The sequence below is a fragment of the Panonychus citri genome, unplaced genomic scaffold (genome assembly GCF_014898815.1).
Source record: "Panonychus citri isolate SS breed McGregor unplaced genomic scaffold, ASM1489881v1 Contig00115, whole genome shotgun sequence".
NCBI classification, from domain to species: Eukaryota; Metazoa; Arthropoda; class Arachnida; order Trombidiformes; family Tetranychidae; genus Panonychus; species Panonychus citri.
In genome coordinates, this window is record NW_026515520.1 from 160,931 (window position 1) to 177,600 (window position 16,670).

Below are 16,670 nucleotides of genomic sequence, written 5' to 3' on the forward strand. Positions count from 1 at the left end.
TTGTAGCAAGAATCACAAAAATATTCCCACAAAAAATATTTTGGAAAACCCCAAAATCTGAATGTATCTTTCAATCATTTTAAATCAAGTAAAAACAAGTCACCATCGTTAAATTAGATGAACGCAAAGATCATTTTGTTAATTATTATAATTTTATTATTTAATTTAATTTTGATTGCAAAAATGAGTGTTCCTGATTTCTTATTGTTTTCTTTTCTGTTCACAGATTTAGGATTATTTAAATAATAATGAAATGGAACCTGCAATTGGACATTATTTGGAGATTTTTTGGAGACACGATTCCAACAGTTAGTTAAATAATTTGATGATCAATTCGAATCGATCTGTGTAAATCTTTTTGGAAATATTTTCGATACTTGCCGATTATCATATTTAGTGTTTATAGAAGACATGGGACTGGCCGATTTTCTAACTAAATTAAAAAAATGTCAACAATTGAATTGAAAGAATCGCAAAAAATGCATCATCGAAATTTCATTAAGGTAAAATATAAAGATTTGATTGTTATTTCAGACAATTCAAAAGTTTTGGCTCAAACCTGTGATATTGTTGGAAAATCAGAAAATCTGACTGAATCTTTCAATCATTTCAAATTTAAAGAAAATCAAGTGACAGTCATTAAATTAGATGGACCCAAAGATCATACACTCGAATACGATTTAATGGTCAAATTTAGAATGATTTTGAAAGCTACGTCCAAGGTGAGAATGATCTTTCACTTTCTCAAATCATCATTCTTGTTTTCTTATTGTTTTCTTTTCTGTTCACAGATTTGAAATTATTATGATAATAATAAAATAGAACCAGCAATTGGACACTATTCACAAGTATGTTAGGTTCTCAAGATTTAGAGAAATCGAAAATCAATTAAAACGGCCAAACAAGATAGCTCAATATGGAAAAATTATCAAGAATTTCTCTTTCATTTTGGTAGAAAGAATCACCAGGAATGAAGAATTTTCGAATGAAGACAGCAACTTTGTACGAGCTAAAGTTATATCTTTTCTCCATTGCATCAAGATAATATTTCACAAAGAACCAAACTACAAACGTGATAAGGATTTTTTGAGCAATCAAGAATAATCAATTGACCACCACAATAATCATTGTCATTATCTCTCTCTTCATATTAATTAATTATTGTTTTACCCATTTTTGAAATTTGGAAAAATTCAATCAAATGGAATCAAATTCAGTTGAATATTGTATCATTGGTGTCCAAATATTATCTCAATTAACATGTGAAGTTAATCAAATTAGTGGAGATGAGGCAAGTCGGTCAATAGCAAAACAAAGGAAAATAGCCTCTTCTTTTCGAGATACACTTCTTTATGAAATATTTCAAATATCTCATGACTTTTTGAGAAGAGCCTTGGAAATTTGGAAAAATACCAATTTTGAAGATACAAATCAAAAAACATTGATCCATCAACTTCTCCGATTATCGCTTTCGTGTCTAATATTTGATTTCATTGGCACCTCACCTGATGAGTCTTCTGATGACCTTACGACGGTCCAGATACCAACAAACTGGAAACCAGCTTTCCTGGATTTTAATACTCTTCAACTCTTTTTTGATCTCTACCGGTGCTTACCGTCAGCTTTATCACCTTTAGTAAGTTAATTGTGCTATAATATCTTCTTAGATGTTTAATTAGTTGTTTGATTAATTATCAAAAAAAAGAATGAAGTCATTTAAATCCATTTAATTGTTATCTCATTATCTCATAGGCTCTCTCCTGCTTGGTTCAAATTGCTTCAGTCCGCCGATCACTGTTCAGCAATCAAGAACGTGCCAAATTTCTGATGCAGTTAGTCAATGGTGTTCGATACATATTGGAAAATCCTAATGGACTATCAGATCAAAGTTGTTATCATGAGTTTTGTCGCTTATTAGCTCGTCTAAAATCCAATTTCCAGCTTAGTGAGCTTGTCAAGGTCGACGGTTATGCTGAAACAATCGCACTTATCACCAAATTCACCGTAACAAGTTTACAGATGTGCCAATGTCCACCCAATTCGATTCATTATTTGTTGAATCTTTGGCAAAGAATGGTGGCATCTGTACCTTACGTTAAGGCCCAAGAACCGCATCTTCTTGAAACTTACACACCGGAAGTGACCCGAGCCTACATTACGTCAAGATTAGATGCAGTAGCTCGGATTGTTAATGAAGGTTTAGAAAGTCCTTTTGAAGATATTGGAATGATTCAACAGCAATTAGAGCAATTATCGACCATAGCTCGTTGTGAATATGAAAAAACTTGTGCACTCATCGTTCAATTGTTTGATCAAACCGCACAAACATACCAAGAGTTGTTACGTGCTAATCCATCACCAAGAGTTGAAGTGACAATTGCTGAAGGACAACTCACATGGCTTGTTTATATCATTGGTGCTGCTATTGGGGGTAGAGTCTTTTTGAATAGCACCGAAGAACATGATCAAATGGATGGCGAATTGGCTTGCAGAGTATTACAGTTGATGCAGTTAACTGATGCTCGGCTAGCTCAAGGTGGCTTTTGTGAGGAGTTAGAGTTGGCAATTCTCAGCTTTTTTGAACAATTTCGTAAAATTTACATTGGAGATCAAGTTCAGAAAACATCAAAAGTATATCGTCGCCTATCAGAGTATTAGGACTAAGCGAGGAAACTCAAGTTCTCAGCATATTTGTTAGAAAGATAATCACAAATCTAAAATATTGGGGTGTCAGTGAAATGATCATCTCGAAAACTTTACAAATTCTCAATGATTTATCCGTCGGCTACAGTAGTGTACGAAAACTGGTCAAACTAGAGGAAGTTCAGTTCATCCTAAGCAACCATGCAAGTGATCATTTCCCATTCCTGAGCAACGCTGCTCCAATCAATCAGATGCGATGTCGATCAACATTTTACACATCATTGGGTAGATTGTTGATGATCGATCTCGGTGAAGATGAGGAGAAATTTGAAGTTTTCATGAGGCCTCTAACCGCAGCCTTCGATGCTCTTGGATCAATGCTTCTTTCACCTGATCCCTCAATCTATGATACAGAGGAAGCAAAGGTAAATTCACCATTACAATTGATCTTCCAGTAAATATTAATCAATATCAATCTAATTTACAGAAAGCTTTAATTGGAATAGCCAGAGACCTTCGTGGCCTTGTCTATGCATTCAATACCAAAACCAATTATATGATGTTCTTTAATTGGATGTAAGTAAAATTGTTCAAAAATCTTTTTTTTATTCCAATTCGTAAATTGTCCTAATTATGATTATTATTATTTTTCTTATTCTATTCTAGTTATCCTGCTTACACTCCCATTTTCCACCGAGCCATCGATCTATGGTATCATCTACATCAGGTCACTACACCAGTTCTTAAATTGATGGCTGAACTTGTTCAAAATCGCTCTCAAAGGCTCCAATTTGATGTATCATCTCCAAATGGTGTTCTTTTATTCAGAGAAACAAGTAAAATGATAGTCAACTTTGGAATTATTTATTCTTTTTCAAAAAAGCCGCTTCTCTTGAACTGACAAAAGCAGCTCAATGTATTGACTTACAATCAGCTGGTGATTTAGATAGAGTTTAATTTATCTTGTAGGCATTTGTCTGATTAGCAAAATCTACGTTTTCTAATCTGTTTGTCTTTGAATATCATTTAGTAATTACTTAAATGGAAAACATTGAGATCTTATTTGAAAGATCTCCAATCGATCAAATTGTTTTGGCCAAAAATACTCTTTTGAAAGAAAAAGAGAAAAAGAAAGATGATCTTAAGTCGATTCTTGGGTAAGTAATTAGTTTTAAATCTTTTTTATATTTAATCATTAATATGATCAATATTTTCTCTTGGTTTCTCACAGGGAAAAGTATAAAGATTTGATTGTAATCTCAGATAATTTAAAAGTGATGGCTCTTACCTGTGATATTGTTGAAAAATCACAAAATCTGAATAAGGCGATCAATCATTTCAAATCAAGAGAAAACCACAAACGCAAAAATCATACACTGGAATATGATTTAATGGTCAAATCTAAAATGATTTTGAGAGCTCCATCCAAGGTTAGAATGATCTTTCACTTTCTCAAATCATCATTCTTTTTTTCTTATTGTTTTCTTTTCTGTTCACAGATTTGGGATTATTTAGATAATAATAAAATAGAATCAGCAATTGGACACTATTCACAAGTATGTTGGGTTCTCGAAGATTTGGAGAAAATTTCCGAAAATCAATTAAAAGGGCCAAACAAGATAGCTCAATATGGAACAATTATCAAGAATTTCTCTTTCATTTTGGTTGAACGAATCACCAGAAATATTGAATATGTCGACCCACCTTGTGATCAACACGAAATCCGATCAAATTTAACTTGTTGTTCAAATTTACTTTCTCTCAAACCTGAACAATTATTGGAAATTTTTTTGGAAACACGATTCCAACAATTGGTTAAATTGTTCGATAATCAATTCGAATCGACTTGTGCCAATCTTTTTGGAAATATTTTCGATACTTGCCGATTGTCCTATTTAGTGTTCATTGAAGACATGGAACTGGCCGATTTTCTATGTAAATTAAGGGAAATGGTCAACAATTGGATTGAAAGAATTGTGAAAAATATTATGCCTCGATTCTATGAAACTGTGAATAAAGTTAATTCAATAGTCGTCTTGACGAGATCCTTGGATAGTGTCAACTCTCGACTGGAATATGGAAACTGGGAGCAAATAAACGAAATTTTATTTGATAATAAAATTAACATTTGGAACTTTTTCCTGAAAAAGGTAACCATGGAAGCGATGAAAAATTTAATCACCTCTGGTCTGAACGAGGCTTATTCATCACTGGAAAAATCGATTGAATCGCAATTTACTATCGATAAAGAAACAGGTTTGAAAGTCGATGTGGTTTGGAAAGAAGGAAATTTCGATCGGAAAGCTTTCGCTCTTTTCGAAGAGAACATTAAAATATGTCAACCGTTTGGTGAAAAGATTAATATGATTTCGGATCAATTATCGTTAATCCATCCAAAAGGACTGATCCCTTGTAACGACAAACAGAGATTACAATCTTTTTTCACTTCAATTTTAACATCAAAGCTGGAAGAATTCATACGAAAGAATATTTGTCAAGAAAATTCGAAGTTACTTGTGATGGCCAATATTTATCGAACTCTCGTATTTGGATGTGCTCAATTTAAAAATGTCCACAATTTATGGTCTCATCATGAAATTGGTTGGAGTCGGTCTCGCCTTCTATTACAAAAGACCTACAATGAACTTTTCTTTGATTATTTTTCTCAACAATCAACTGATTTAATCCAAGATTTTTCTGATCAAATGAATTTTATAAGCTTGGAAAAATTTTTGGAAATGTACTCCAATTGGGAAGAGCTTCCAATTGACCAAATGGTCTCAACAACAATTCCGGTTCGAGCTTCCAATCCGCTATATCAATTATTAAGGAAGCTGAACAGCGAAATCAATGCGGTTGGTGCTCATACTATGAACAAAACAATCATCAAAAATGTATTAATGGAGATCATGTTGAAGCTCATCAATCTCTATGACAAAACGCTGGCGAGAATAGTTGTGGATGTGCCAAAGAATATTCAAAAAAAACAAATAATTCAATTGAATTTCGATATTCTCTTTATAAATGAATTGGCTTCTCTGGATCAATCAACTATTGAAATTAAGGAGAAATTGCAAAATATGATTGACCCTTTTGATTATCATATTATGGAACCTCATATTTCATCGTCAATTCTGAAATATAAGAAGAATAATCAACTTATATTTAGTAATTTGATTGATCAATCAAAAATTGTTTCCTCGTCCCTTTCCAAACAATCAACTGTTAAAACTGATTCTTCGAATCCTATGATAATCCATTCTTTAAACTTCGAGTTACCAACTCTACAAATTTTGAAAAGTAAAATTAATTTGTAAAAATTAATGGATTCGAAAGAGAAAAACTTACCACCAACAATGATAAATTGGACATTGATGATTTCGCGACTGTTAGTCTTTTTCTTCTCAATATAAATTATTTTGTTTAACGAAACTGTTCATTCCAGTGATCAATTTATTTAGTTGTTTTGATTATGAAGAATAAATCAAAGAAACGAGTTGATTTGGAACGGAAAAGTGATACTCCAACAGTGGCCATCGCTCCATCTGATTATCAACATCTTTACGCCGGTGGTAGCACTACAAAGGATCGTAAACAATTGGTTGTCGAAGAGCCGAAACAGAGTGGAAGACAAGCCAATCTTTTTCGAAAGAGTGACACTCCAACAGTGGCTATTGCTCCTTCTGATTATCAACACCTTTACGCCGCCGATGATATTTCTAAGAATGGTAAACAAATGGTCGGAGGGAAGTCGAGACAAGTTGGTAAACAAGCAAATCTCATGCATAAGAGTGACACTCCAACAGTGGCTATCGCTCCTTCTGATTATCAACATCTTTACGCCGCCGGTAGCACTACAAAGGATCGTAAACAAGTTGCTGTTGAGGAGCCGAAAAAAGTGGTTGGAGGGAAGTCGAGACAAGTTGGTAGACAAGCAAATCTTATTCGTAAGAGTGAAACTCCAACAGTGGCTATCGCTCCCTCTGATTATCAGCACCTTTACGCCGCCGATACTATTTCTAAAGATCGGAAACAAGTGGTTGTCGAGGAGCCGAAAAAAGTGGTTGGAGGGAAGTCGAGACAAGTTGGTAGACAAGCAAATCTTATTCATAAGAGTGACACTCCAACAGTGGCCATCGCTCCTTCTGACTATCAGCACCTTTACGCCGCTGATACTATTTCTAAAGATCGGAAACAAGTGGCTATTGAGGAGCCGAAAAGAGCGAGCAGAAGTCAACAAGCTGATTTAAGAAAGAAAAGTGATACACCGACTGTCGCTATCGCCCCGTCTGATTATCAACACCTTTATGCCGCCGATGATATTTCTAAGAATGGTAAACAAGTGGTTGTCGAGGAGCCAAATCAAAGTGGAAAACAAGCCAATCTTATTCGTAAGAGTGAAACTCCAACAGTGGCTATCGCTCCCTCTGATTATCAGCACCTTTACGCCGCCGATACTATTTCTAAAGATCGGAAACAAGTGGTTGTCGAGGAGCCGAAAAAAGTGGTTGGAGGGAAGTCGAGACAAGTTGGTAGACAAGCAAATCTTATTTATAAGAGTGACACTCCAACAGTGGCTATCGCTCCCTCTGACTATCAGCACCTTTACGCCGCTGATACTGTTTCTAAAGATCGGAAACAAGTGGTTGTTGAGGAGCCGAAAAGAGCGAGCAGAAGTCAACAAGCTGATTTAAGAAAGAAAAGTGATACGCCAACTGTCGCTATCGCTCCCTCAGATTATCAACACCTTTACACCGCCGATGCGATTTTTAAAGATCGGAAACAAGTAGCTGTCGAGGAGCCAAATCAAAGGGGAAGACGAGCCAATCTCATGCATAAGAGTGAAACTCCAACAGTGGCTATCGCTCCCTCTGATTATCAGCACCTTTACGCCGCCGATATTATTTCTAAAGATCGGAAACAAGTGGTTGTCGAGGCCGAAAAAGTGGTTGGAGGAAGTCGAGACAAGTTGGTAAACAAGCAAATCTCATGCATAAGAGTGACACTCCAACAGTGGCTATCGCTCCTTCTGACTATCAGCACCTTTACGCCGCTGATACTATTTCTAAAGATCGGAAACAAGTGGCTGTTGAGGAGCCGAAAAGAGCGAGCAGAAGTCAACAAGCTGATTTAAGAAAGAAAAGTGATACGCCAACTGTCGCTATCGCTCCCTCAGACTATCAACACCTTTACACCGCCGATGCGATTTTTAAAGATCGGAAACAAGTAGCTGTCGAGGAGCCAAATCAAAGGGGAAGACGAGCCAATCTCATGCATAAGAGTGAAACTCCAACAGTGGCTATCGCTCCTCTGATTATCAGCACCTTTACGCCGATACTATTTCTAAAGATCGGAAACAAGTGGTTGTCGAGGAGCCGAAAAAAGTGGTTGGAGGGAAGTCGAGACAAGTTGGTAGACAAGCAAATCTTATTTATAAGAGTGACACTCCAACAGTGGCTATCGCTCCCTCTGACTATCAGCACCTTTACGCCGCTGATACTGTTTCTAAAGATCGGAAACAAGTGGTTGTTGAGGAGCCGAAAAGAGCGAGCAGAAGTCAACAAGCTGATTTAAGAAAGAAAAGTGATACGCCAACTGTCGCTATCGCTCCCTCAGATTATCAACACCTTTACACCGCCGATGCGATTTTTAAAGATCGGAAACAAGTAGCTGTCGAGGAGCCAAATCAAAGGGGAAGACGAGCCAATCTCATGCATAAGAGTGAAACTCCAACAGTGGCTATCGCTCCCTCTGATTATCAGCACCTTTACGCCGCCGATATTATTTCTAAAGATCGGAAACAAGTGGTTGTTAACCAACGTTCTAATCGTCTTCAATCCGATGGTATTTCTAATGATATAATCGAATTTGTTTTCAGTTTTATTCAACGGCAGCCCAAAAAATATTACATCAAGCGAAAAACTAAAAATTGATTTTATTGCTCGAATCTAAAATCAATTCCATTAAATTGTTAATCATTTCGATTCAATATTTTCGTAACTCCATCTCTGTGAAGTAAATGTAACTTTCCACAACCATACGGTTAAAACTCATGTGACTTTTCATTAAACAAGAAAAAAGTTTTAATTAAATTTTGTGTCAACTTAATTGTTTAATTATTTTCTTCCAGATTAATATTTCATTTGAACAGTTTTCTATTTGGTCTAATCGAAAATCATCAACAATCAATTTCTTTCTTAAACTGGTTAATTCTCTTTCTACTTTTTCATTTCTTTCTTTCCTTTTTTTTCCTCTTTCTTCAGTCACTTTTTTTTTCTCTGTCTCTCTTTTCTCTCTTTCTTCTACTTGCTTTCTCTTTCTTCCTTCATCTTCTGTCTCATTTCTCACTTTCTCTCTCACTCTTGCATCCAAATTTTCTTTTTTTTTCTAATATACTGTCTTTATTTCTCAATTGATTTAATTCTAATTCAGGTCTATCTTCTTGGTCAATCGTCTAATGTTTTATATCTAATTGGTTAAACAATTGATTACAAAATGGCTGATGAACAGGTGAGTTATAGAGGTCATTCTGTCTCAAAGTCTGAGCTCATTTCAGGGTTTACCCTCTTTTGTTTACTCTAAACCTTTAATGAGCCTTTTCCTTTTGTGATCTATTCATTGTCTTCCGTTTCTCTCCTTCAACATGACAATCAATGTGAATATTGTTAATGGTTCAATTTATCCGTTCTTCCAATTTAATCTTGGAACCTTTTCTTTGGTATCCACCCTAATATCTGAGTTTGTAACCTTTTCTTTTTTGATTGCTCTCTCTCTCTCCCCAACAGGAACTAACACAATTAGAGATAATGTGTAAGCAATTATACGAAGCGACAAACACCGAGGAACGAACTAAAGCAGAAGCATCTCTGGTCGCATTTAGCAATTCACCTGATTGTCTTAACAAGTGTCAATTACTTTTGGAAAGAGGAGTGGTAATTAACTAATTTCTTTACATTTTCTTTTAAGCCTATCTCACATTTACCGGTACTTGACTCATTTTCTTTCTTTCTCTTTCTCTCTCTCTCTCTCATTCTTTTATATATATACACCTATAAAAATGATCCAATGTGTGGAAAAATATTATCATTATTACCTGTGTAACACCCAATTTGACACCATGATCCTTTGTTCACAATTTACTGGTCACAATTTATCGGCATGGTTCATGTTTGATTTTTATAATTAGTCTTCTTATGCTCAACTATTGGCTGCTACGACATTGACAAAACTTGTCAGCCGAACACCCAGTGCTCTGTCCCCTCAACAGCGATTAGATATCCGAAACTATGTCCTTAATTATCTAGCCACTCGGGGTAAACTTGCTCATTTTGTTACCCAAGCTTTGGTTCAGTTATATGCGCGAATCACCAAAACAGGCTGGTTTGAATGTGTCAAGGATGAATGTGTCTTTAAAAATGTCTTACCTCAGATAAGACCCTTTCTACAGGTAAGATTCTTATGTCATTTAAATCATCACATTTACATTTTTACTTTAGCGAAACAATCATTCGGTTCTCTTTTTTTCTCTTCTTCTTAACCAGGAATCAAATTCAGTTGAATATTGTATCATTGGTGTCCAAATATTATCTCAATTAACATGTGAAGTTAATCAAATTAGTGGAGATGAGGCAAGTCGGTCAATAGCAAAACAAAGGAAAATAGCCTCTTCTTTTCGAGATACACTTCTTTATGAAATATTTCAAATATCTCATGACTTTTTGAGAAGAGCCTTGGAAATTTGGAAAAATACCAATTTTGAAGATACAAATCAAAAAACATTGATCCATCAACTTCTCCGATTATCGCTTTCGTGTCTAATATTTGATTTCATTGGCACCTCACCTGATGAGTCTTCTGATGACCTTACGACGGTCCAGATACCAACAAACTGGAAACCAGCTTTCCTGGATTTTAATACTCTTCAACTCTTTTTTGATCTCTACCGGTGCTTACCGTCAGCTTTATCACCTTTAGTAAGTTAATTGTGCTATAATATCTTCTTAGATGTTTAATTAGTTGTTTGATTAATTATCAAAAAAAAGAATGAAGTCATTTAAATCCATTTAATTGTTATCTCATTATCTCATAGGCTCTCTCCTGCTTGGTTCAAATTGCTTCAGTCCGCCGATCACTGTTCAGCAATCAAGAACGTGCCAAATTTCTGATGCAGTTAGTCAATGGTGTTCGATACATATTGGAAAATCCTAATGGACTATCAGATCAAAGTTGTTATCATGAGTTTTGTCGCTTATTAGCTCGTCTAAAATCCAATTTCCAGCTTAGTGAGCTTGTCAAGGTCGACGGTTATGCTGAAACAATCGCACTTATCACCAAATTCACCGTAACAAGTTTACAGATGTGCCAATGTCCACCCAATTCGATTCATTATTTGTTGAATCTTTGGCAAAGAATGGTGGCATCTGTACCTTACGTTAAGGCCCAAGAACCGCATCTTCTTGAAACTTACACACCGGAAGTGACCCGAGCCTACATTACGTCAAGATTAGATGCAGTAGCTCGGATTGTTAATGAAGGTTTAGAAAGTCCTTTTGAAGATATTGGAATGATTCAACAGCAATTAGAGCAATTATCGACCATAGCTCGTTGTGAATATGAAAAAACTTGTGCACTCATCGTTCAATTGTTTGATCAAACCGCACAAACATACCAAGAGTTGTTACGTGCTAATCCATCACCAAGAGTTGAAGTGACAATTGCTGAAGGACAACTCACATGGCTTGTTTATATCATTGGTGCTGCTATTGGGGGTAGAGTCTTTTTGAATAGCACCGAAGAACATGATCAAATGGATGGCGAATTGGCTTGCAGAGTATTACAGTTGATGCAGTTAACTGATGCTCGGCTAGCTCAAGGTGGCTTTTGTGAGGAGTTAGAGTTGGCAATTCTCAGCTTTTTTGAACAATTTCGTAAAATTTACATTGGAGATCAAGTTCAGAAAACATCAAAAGTATATCGTCGCCTATCAGAAGTATTAGGACTAAGCGAGGAAACTCAAGTTCTCAGCATATTTGTTAGAAAGATAATCACAAATCTAAAATATTGGGGTGTCAGTGAAATGATCATCTCGAAAACTTTACAAATTCTCAATGATTTATCCGTCGGCTACAGTAGTGTACGAAAACTGGTCAAACTAGAGGAAGTTCAGTTCATCCTAAGCAACCATGCAAGTGATCATTTCCCATTCCTGAGCAACGCTGCTCCAATCAATCAGATGCGATGTCGATCAACATTTTACACATCATTGGGTAGATTGTTGATGATCGATCTCGGTGAAGATGAGGAGAAATTTGAAGTTTTCATGAGGCCTCTAACCGCAGCCTTCGATGCTCTTGGATCAATGCTTCTTTCACCTGATCCCTCAATCTATGATACAGAGGAAGCAAAGGTAAATTCACCATTACAATTGATCTTCCAGTAAATATTAATCAATATCAATCTAATTTACAGAAAGCTTTAATTGGAATAGCCAGAGACCTTCGTGGCCTTGTCTATGCATTCAATACCAAAACCAATTATATGATGTTCTTTAATTGGATGTAAGTAAAATTGTTCAAAAATCTTTTTTTTATTCCAATTCGTAAATTGTCCTAATTATGATTATTATTATTTTTCTTATTCTATTCTAGTTATCCTGCTTACACTCCCATTTTCCACCGAGCCATCGATCTATGGTATCATCTACATCAGGTCACTACACCAGTTCTTAAATTGATGGCTGAACTTGTTCAAAATCGCTCTCAAAGGCTCCAATTTGATGTATCATCTCCAAATGGTGTTCTTTTATTCAGAGAAACAAGTAAAATGATAGTCAACTTTGGAAGTCGAGTCTTAACCATGGGCGAGATTCCACAAGATGAAATTTACCAGCGTAAATTGAAAGGTGTTTCTATCTGTTTTTCCATGCTTAAATCCGCTCTTTGTGGTGGTTATGTTAATTTTGGTGTCTTCAGAATCTATGGTGATGCAGCTTTGGATGATGCATTAAATATATTCATCAAATTACTCCTTTCAATATCGCAAACCGATCTACTTGTAAGTTGAATTGGCGAACCAAACAACCATGAAAAAGCTTCTCTATGGGTCACTCATTGAGTTTACCTTTCGTTTTATTAACAATCGTTTTTTTTTCCAACTATTTCTCTTATCCATTCAGAACTATCCAAAGTTAAGCCAAACCTATTACATTCTGTTGGAATGTCTTGCTCAAGATCACATGAACTTCCTTGCCCATTTAGAACCACACATTTTCCTGTACATCCTTTCATCCATATCCGAAGGGCTTAATGCTCTTGACACTATGGTTTGCACTGGATGTTGTTCAACACTGGATTACATTGTGTCGTATTTATTTAAATTGTTATCCAAGATGAATAGTTCCGTTGGTAGAGAGCAAGAAACTTGCCTTAAGGTTTTAAAAATGAGCCCGGAAATCTTACAGCAAATGTTAGCCACCATTTTGAATATTATTATGTTTGAAGATTGTAGGAATCAGTGGTCAATGTCAAGACCCTTGTTGGGTTTAATTTTACTCAATGAAGATTATTTCCAACAATTAAGACAACAATTAATCTCCTCACAACCACCCGATAAACAACCAGTGATGGCTCAATGGTTTGACAATCTAATGAGAGGAGTTGAAAGAAACCTTCTCACCAAAAACAGAGACAGGTAAACAATTTATTGATCCAATCAATTTTCCAAGTTAATTATTCTGATCCATTTGTTTTGTTTTTCCTTCATTTCTCCTCACAGATTCACCCAAAATTTATCTTTATTCCGTCGTGATATAAATGATTCAATGAAAGCACCAGCTCTTTATAGCAATTCGACAATAAATTTCCCTGAAACATCCGCAATGATGAGCTGTTCGTGAACCATTTTCAAAGTTCTTATTTTTGCTATAAAATCGGAGACACAAAATTTAAAAGAAAATGGATCTTGTAAAGTGTCAATGGAAACGATTCAATGGATTAAACATTATTGGCGATTTTCCCTTGACCATCACGAACTCACATTTTCTTACTTCTTCTTTTGCTTTAACCTTTTCTCTCTTTTTTTTCTGTTTCTTTTCTCCTTCTCTTACCTTTTCTTACTTTTCTTCTTCTTCTTTTTCCTCCTCTCTGTTTATCTCTGTCTCTATTGTACCATCGATGGATATTTTTTTAAATTTATTTAATCAAGATCGTTTACCTTCATAAATAAGAAGAGAAGTTATTGAAATGTATTTTACCTGATATCCTTTTTCTTTTAATCAACAATTTCTATTTGCGTAGGTTTTTCCTTTGTGTATCTTGTACATTTGATTTTTTTTAGACTTTTCGGTGAATTCACTTTTACATGGAGAGCAACTTTTACAAGTTTCTTGTAGATTCTTTTCTGTTTTGTTTGTATAAATATTTATGAAGAGGATTCTTTAGTTTTTGGCTTTTCGATAGGCCGGATCGTAGAACGGGATTTTTCAATCTATAATATTTGTCATATTTATCGTGGTTTTCTTTATCGTCACTTAAATCCATCTCGAAGTCATAGAGTTTTTCTTCATAACTATGAACAGCTATTATTTCATTTTCCTGGTCACTTCCATAGATTGATTGATTTTCCGGTTTAAGGTTTTCGGTTTCCATGTCATCATTTTGATCACTTTCGTTGTCTTGATCAACATTTACCACTACAAGTTGCTCAGGATTCACATCACTTTCCAATGTTTCACTATTTTGGGAACCTTGATCATCTTCGTCTCCTTGATCATCCTCGGTATCCTGGTACTTTTCCCATCTATTATTCTCGGTAATTTGGTGACTCTCGACTCTTTCATCATCTCCACCACCTTGATCCATCTCGACTCTTTGATCACTTTCATAACCTTTGTCACTTTTGACTCTTTCATCATTTTCATCATCATCATGTCTCATTCCAATAACAACGATATCACCTTCGTCAATAAGAATTTTATAATCACCAAGTTCTAATTCAATATTTTCAGAAGAAAAAGACATTTAATTCAATTTGCACAAAGAAATAACAATTAAACTAATTAACTTGACAACAATTGAACAGATTGGAAAAGAAAATTCAAAAAAAGAACAAAATTTATTCTCTTTAAACAGTTACTTCTACAATCGATAGATGGCGCAGTTTAAGAATTTTTTTCTCTAATTTTTCAATGAAAATTTATTTTCGAAACTTAAATTGTCTCAATTAAATTAATTAACAACTAATTAGTGAATTCAAGAAACTCAACAAAGTCTCTTGTTCATCTTAACGGAAAATTCATTCTTCAAAGTTACTTGCAGGAAGAAAATTCGGTCAATTGTTTGCAAAACTCGACAAATTAAGTTTAATTGTAATTCGATTGAAAATTAAATTGTTCTAGACTATTTAGGAATAATTAGTTGGTAATTAATGGAATTTTTTTGTCAATAAAACGAAAAAATCAAGGTTTTCAATCAAGTAATTATCGTTAATTGTCGAGGTTATTGTTAAGCAAACAAAATGCAATATTAATTAATTGTCATCCTTGATTATTTAAAATCAGAGAAAATATCAAACAATCAAATTAAATTTAAAGAAAATCAGAGAATCTTATTAACTCATAGATTAGATTATAATCAAATTAATTCTATAATTATGAATGGCCCTTAATTGTAGAAAATTTAACTAAAAACATCCTTTAATTGTAAAGCAATTAAGTTTTTAGAATGAGAAAAATTTTGTTCAATTTGATTGGAAACAATTAAATTGTAAATAATTAAAAATCTGGTTGTGGCTTAATTAACTTTGAATATCGACTTTGTATAAAAAGGAGGTTAATATGACAATTTAAATCACTTAAATAATTTACTCCAAATTGTTATCATCAAATTAATATTTCAATTGACAACAATTTAATCACTTGATTAAATCTATTGATCAAAACAAAAAACAACAATGAGTTCAATCAATCTAATCTTTCAAATTGGTGTTTTATTAATTGTTTCAATGATTATTGATTATTGTTCAGCTCAATGGGGATCATATGGATCAGGTAAGTAAATTAATTAAATGAATCAACTCGAAAACACCAAACAATCAATTCTAATTTTGATTACATGTTAAGGTGATTACGGAGGTTATGGTAATGGTGGCTATGGAGCTGGAGGTAACTAAATCAACTAATTTCTGATCAAAGGTGTTCATTGATTAATTTTAATTCTTAATTGTTAGGTTATGGTGGATATGGATACGGATATCAACCCAATTACGGATACGGAAATCGCTATGGGTCAATGCCTTATGGAAGATCATCTTATAATAATTACAGAGGAATGAGGAGATTCGGAATGTACGGAAGTTATGGTTACAATTAAGCTAATTGTTGACAATTAGTTGATTTTCCAACAGTTTTAAAGGACACTAATTGTTCAATGTTGTTAAGTTAATCAAGAGAGTTAATTATTTTTTAATGAAAATAAAATTAAAGTTAAAGTTTAAAACTTTGGGTTAATTTTTTTCTTCCAATTAATTTGATTTTCCATTGAAATTTAATTGCTAACAATTAACTTTTTCCTAAGAAACTGTTTTCATATTGATTAATATCATAATTAGATGATTCATTTCAATGATAATTATTTGTTTTTTTTCACCAGCAATTAAATTAAATTGTTTCAATGTTTATTCAGGTATTTTTGTTAATTGTTTATTAATTATTTGTTTACAATTTTTTTAAATATAAAAGATAAACAATCAACAATTAAATTGTTATAATGAAAAAAAAATATTAATTCTTAAATTGGATTTGGCTAATTAAATAAACTGAAAGGATTTCTATTGAAAACAATTAACTGAACGGCTAATTAATGATTATCATTAACGGTCAGAGAAAAATTTTAATCATGAAAATGTCAAGTTTTAATTAATCAATTCCGGGAACGATAAACTTAACAATTCATGAGGAGATTGTAACTAAATCAATTGTTGAATATAAATAGTTGGAAATTGTTTCATATGATCAACAATTTACTGTAAAC

At 34.1% G+C, this 16,670-nt stretch overlaps 6 protein-coding genes across 8 annotated transcripts; 5 read left to right on the forward strand and 1 right to left on the reverse strand.

Moving 5' to 3' along the window:
• The first annotated feature begins 1,186 nt into the window (after window positions 1-1,186).
• LOC128390120 (exportin-7-like) lies at window positions 1,187-3,611 on the forward strand. Its single transcript, XM_053349795.1, is given in 5 exon segments — window positions 1,187-1,636; window positions 1,753-2,650; window positions 2,653-3,068; window positions 3,131-3,219; window positions 3,310-3,611. Coding segments are annotated over 5 exon segments (2,073 nt in total). The 5' UTR covers window positions 1,187-1,201; the 3' UTR covers window positions 3,545-3,611.
• Window positions 3,472-6,075, forward strand: LOC128390119 (uncharacterized). 2 transcript variants are annotated; one of them, XM_053349793.1, is made up of 4 exons: window positions 3,472-3,608; window positions 3,674-3,800; window positions 3,875-4,073; window positions 4,143-6,075. In XM_053349793.1, the coding sequence occupies exons 2-4, from the start codon at window positions 3,685-3,687 to the stop codon at window positions 5,958-5,960; spliced, it is 2,133 nt and encodes a 710-aa protein (XP_053205768.1). In that variant the 5' UTR covers window positions 3,472-3,608; window positions 3,674-3,684; the 3' UTR covers window positions 5,961-6,075. The 2 variants fall into 2 exon arrangements, with proteins under 2 accessions (XP_053205768.1, XP_053205767.1); XM_053349792.1 differs by lacking the exon at window positions 3,472-3,608 and having other exon boundaries at window positions 3,615-3,800.
• A 19-nt stretch (window positions 6,076-6,094) lies between these two features.
• Window positions 6,095-8,735, forward strand: LOC128390124 (uncharacterized). Its single transcript, XM_053349800.1, has 3 exons — window positions 6,095-7,567; window positions 7,603-7,845; window positions 8,019-8,735. Exons 1-3 carry the CDS (start codon window positions 6,116-6,118, stop codon window positions 8,574-8,576), a joined length of 2,253 nt encoding a protein of 750 aa, XP_053205775.1. The 5' UTR covers window positions 6,095-6,115; the 3' UTR covers window positions 8,577-8,735.
• On the forward strand, window positions 8,710-13,888 carry LOC128390117 (exportin-7-like). Of its 2 annotated transcripts, XM_053349790.1 has the most exons (10): window positions 8,710-8,848; window positions 9,076-9,153; window positions 9,429-9,575; window positions 9,830-10,090; window positions 10,185-10,616; window positions 10,733-12,049; window positions 12,112-12,200; window positions 12,291-12,696; window positions 12,818-13,332; window positions 13,417-13,888. In XM_053349790.1, exons 2-10 carry the CDS (start codon window positions 9,139-9,141, stop codon window positions 13,535-13,537), a joined length of 3,303 nt encoding a protein of 1,100 aa, XP_053205765.1. In that variant the 5' UTR covers window positions 8,710-8,848; window positions 9,076-9,138; the 3' UTR covers window positions 13,538-13,888. The 2 variants fall into 2 exon arrangements, with proteins under 2 accessions (XP_053205765.1, XP_053205764.1); XM_053349789.1 differs by lacking the exon at window positions 8,710-8,848 and having other exon boundaries at window positions 8,968-9,153.
• Window positions 13,887-14,789, reverse strand: LOC128390123 (myelin transcription factor 1-like protein). The gene has a single exon (XM_053349798.1). The coding sequence runs from the start codon at window positions 14,658-14,660 to the stop codon at window positions 14,016-14,018; it is 645 nt and encodes a 214-aa protein (XP_053205773.1). The 5' UTR covers window positions 14,661-14,789; the 3' UTR covers window positions 13,887-14,015.
• A 697-nt stretch (window positions 14,790-15,486) lies between these two features.
• On the forward strand, window positions 15,487-16,136 carry LOC128390085 (keratin-associated protein 19-2-like). The gene is made up of 3 exons (XM_053349751.1): window positions 15,487-15,688; window positions 15,761-15,802; window positions 15,868-16,136. Exons 1-3 carry the CDS (start codon window positions 15,592-15,594, stop codon window positions 16,008-16,010), a joined length of 282 nt encoding a protein of 93 aa, XP_053205726.1. The 5' UTR covers window positions 15,487-15,591; the 3' UTR covers window positions 16,011-16,136.
• The last annotated feature ends 534 nt before the right edge of the window (window positions 16,137-16,670 follow it).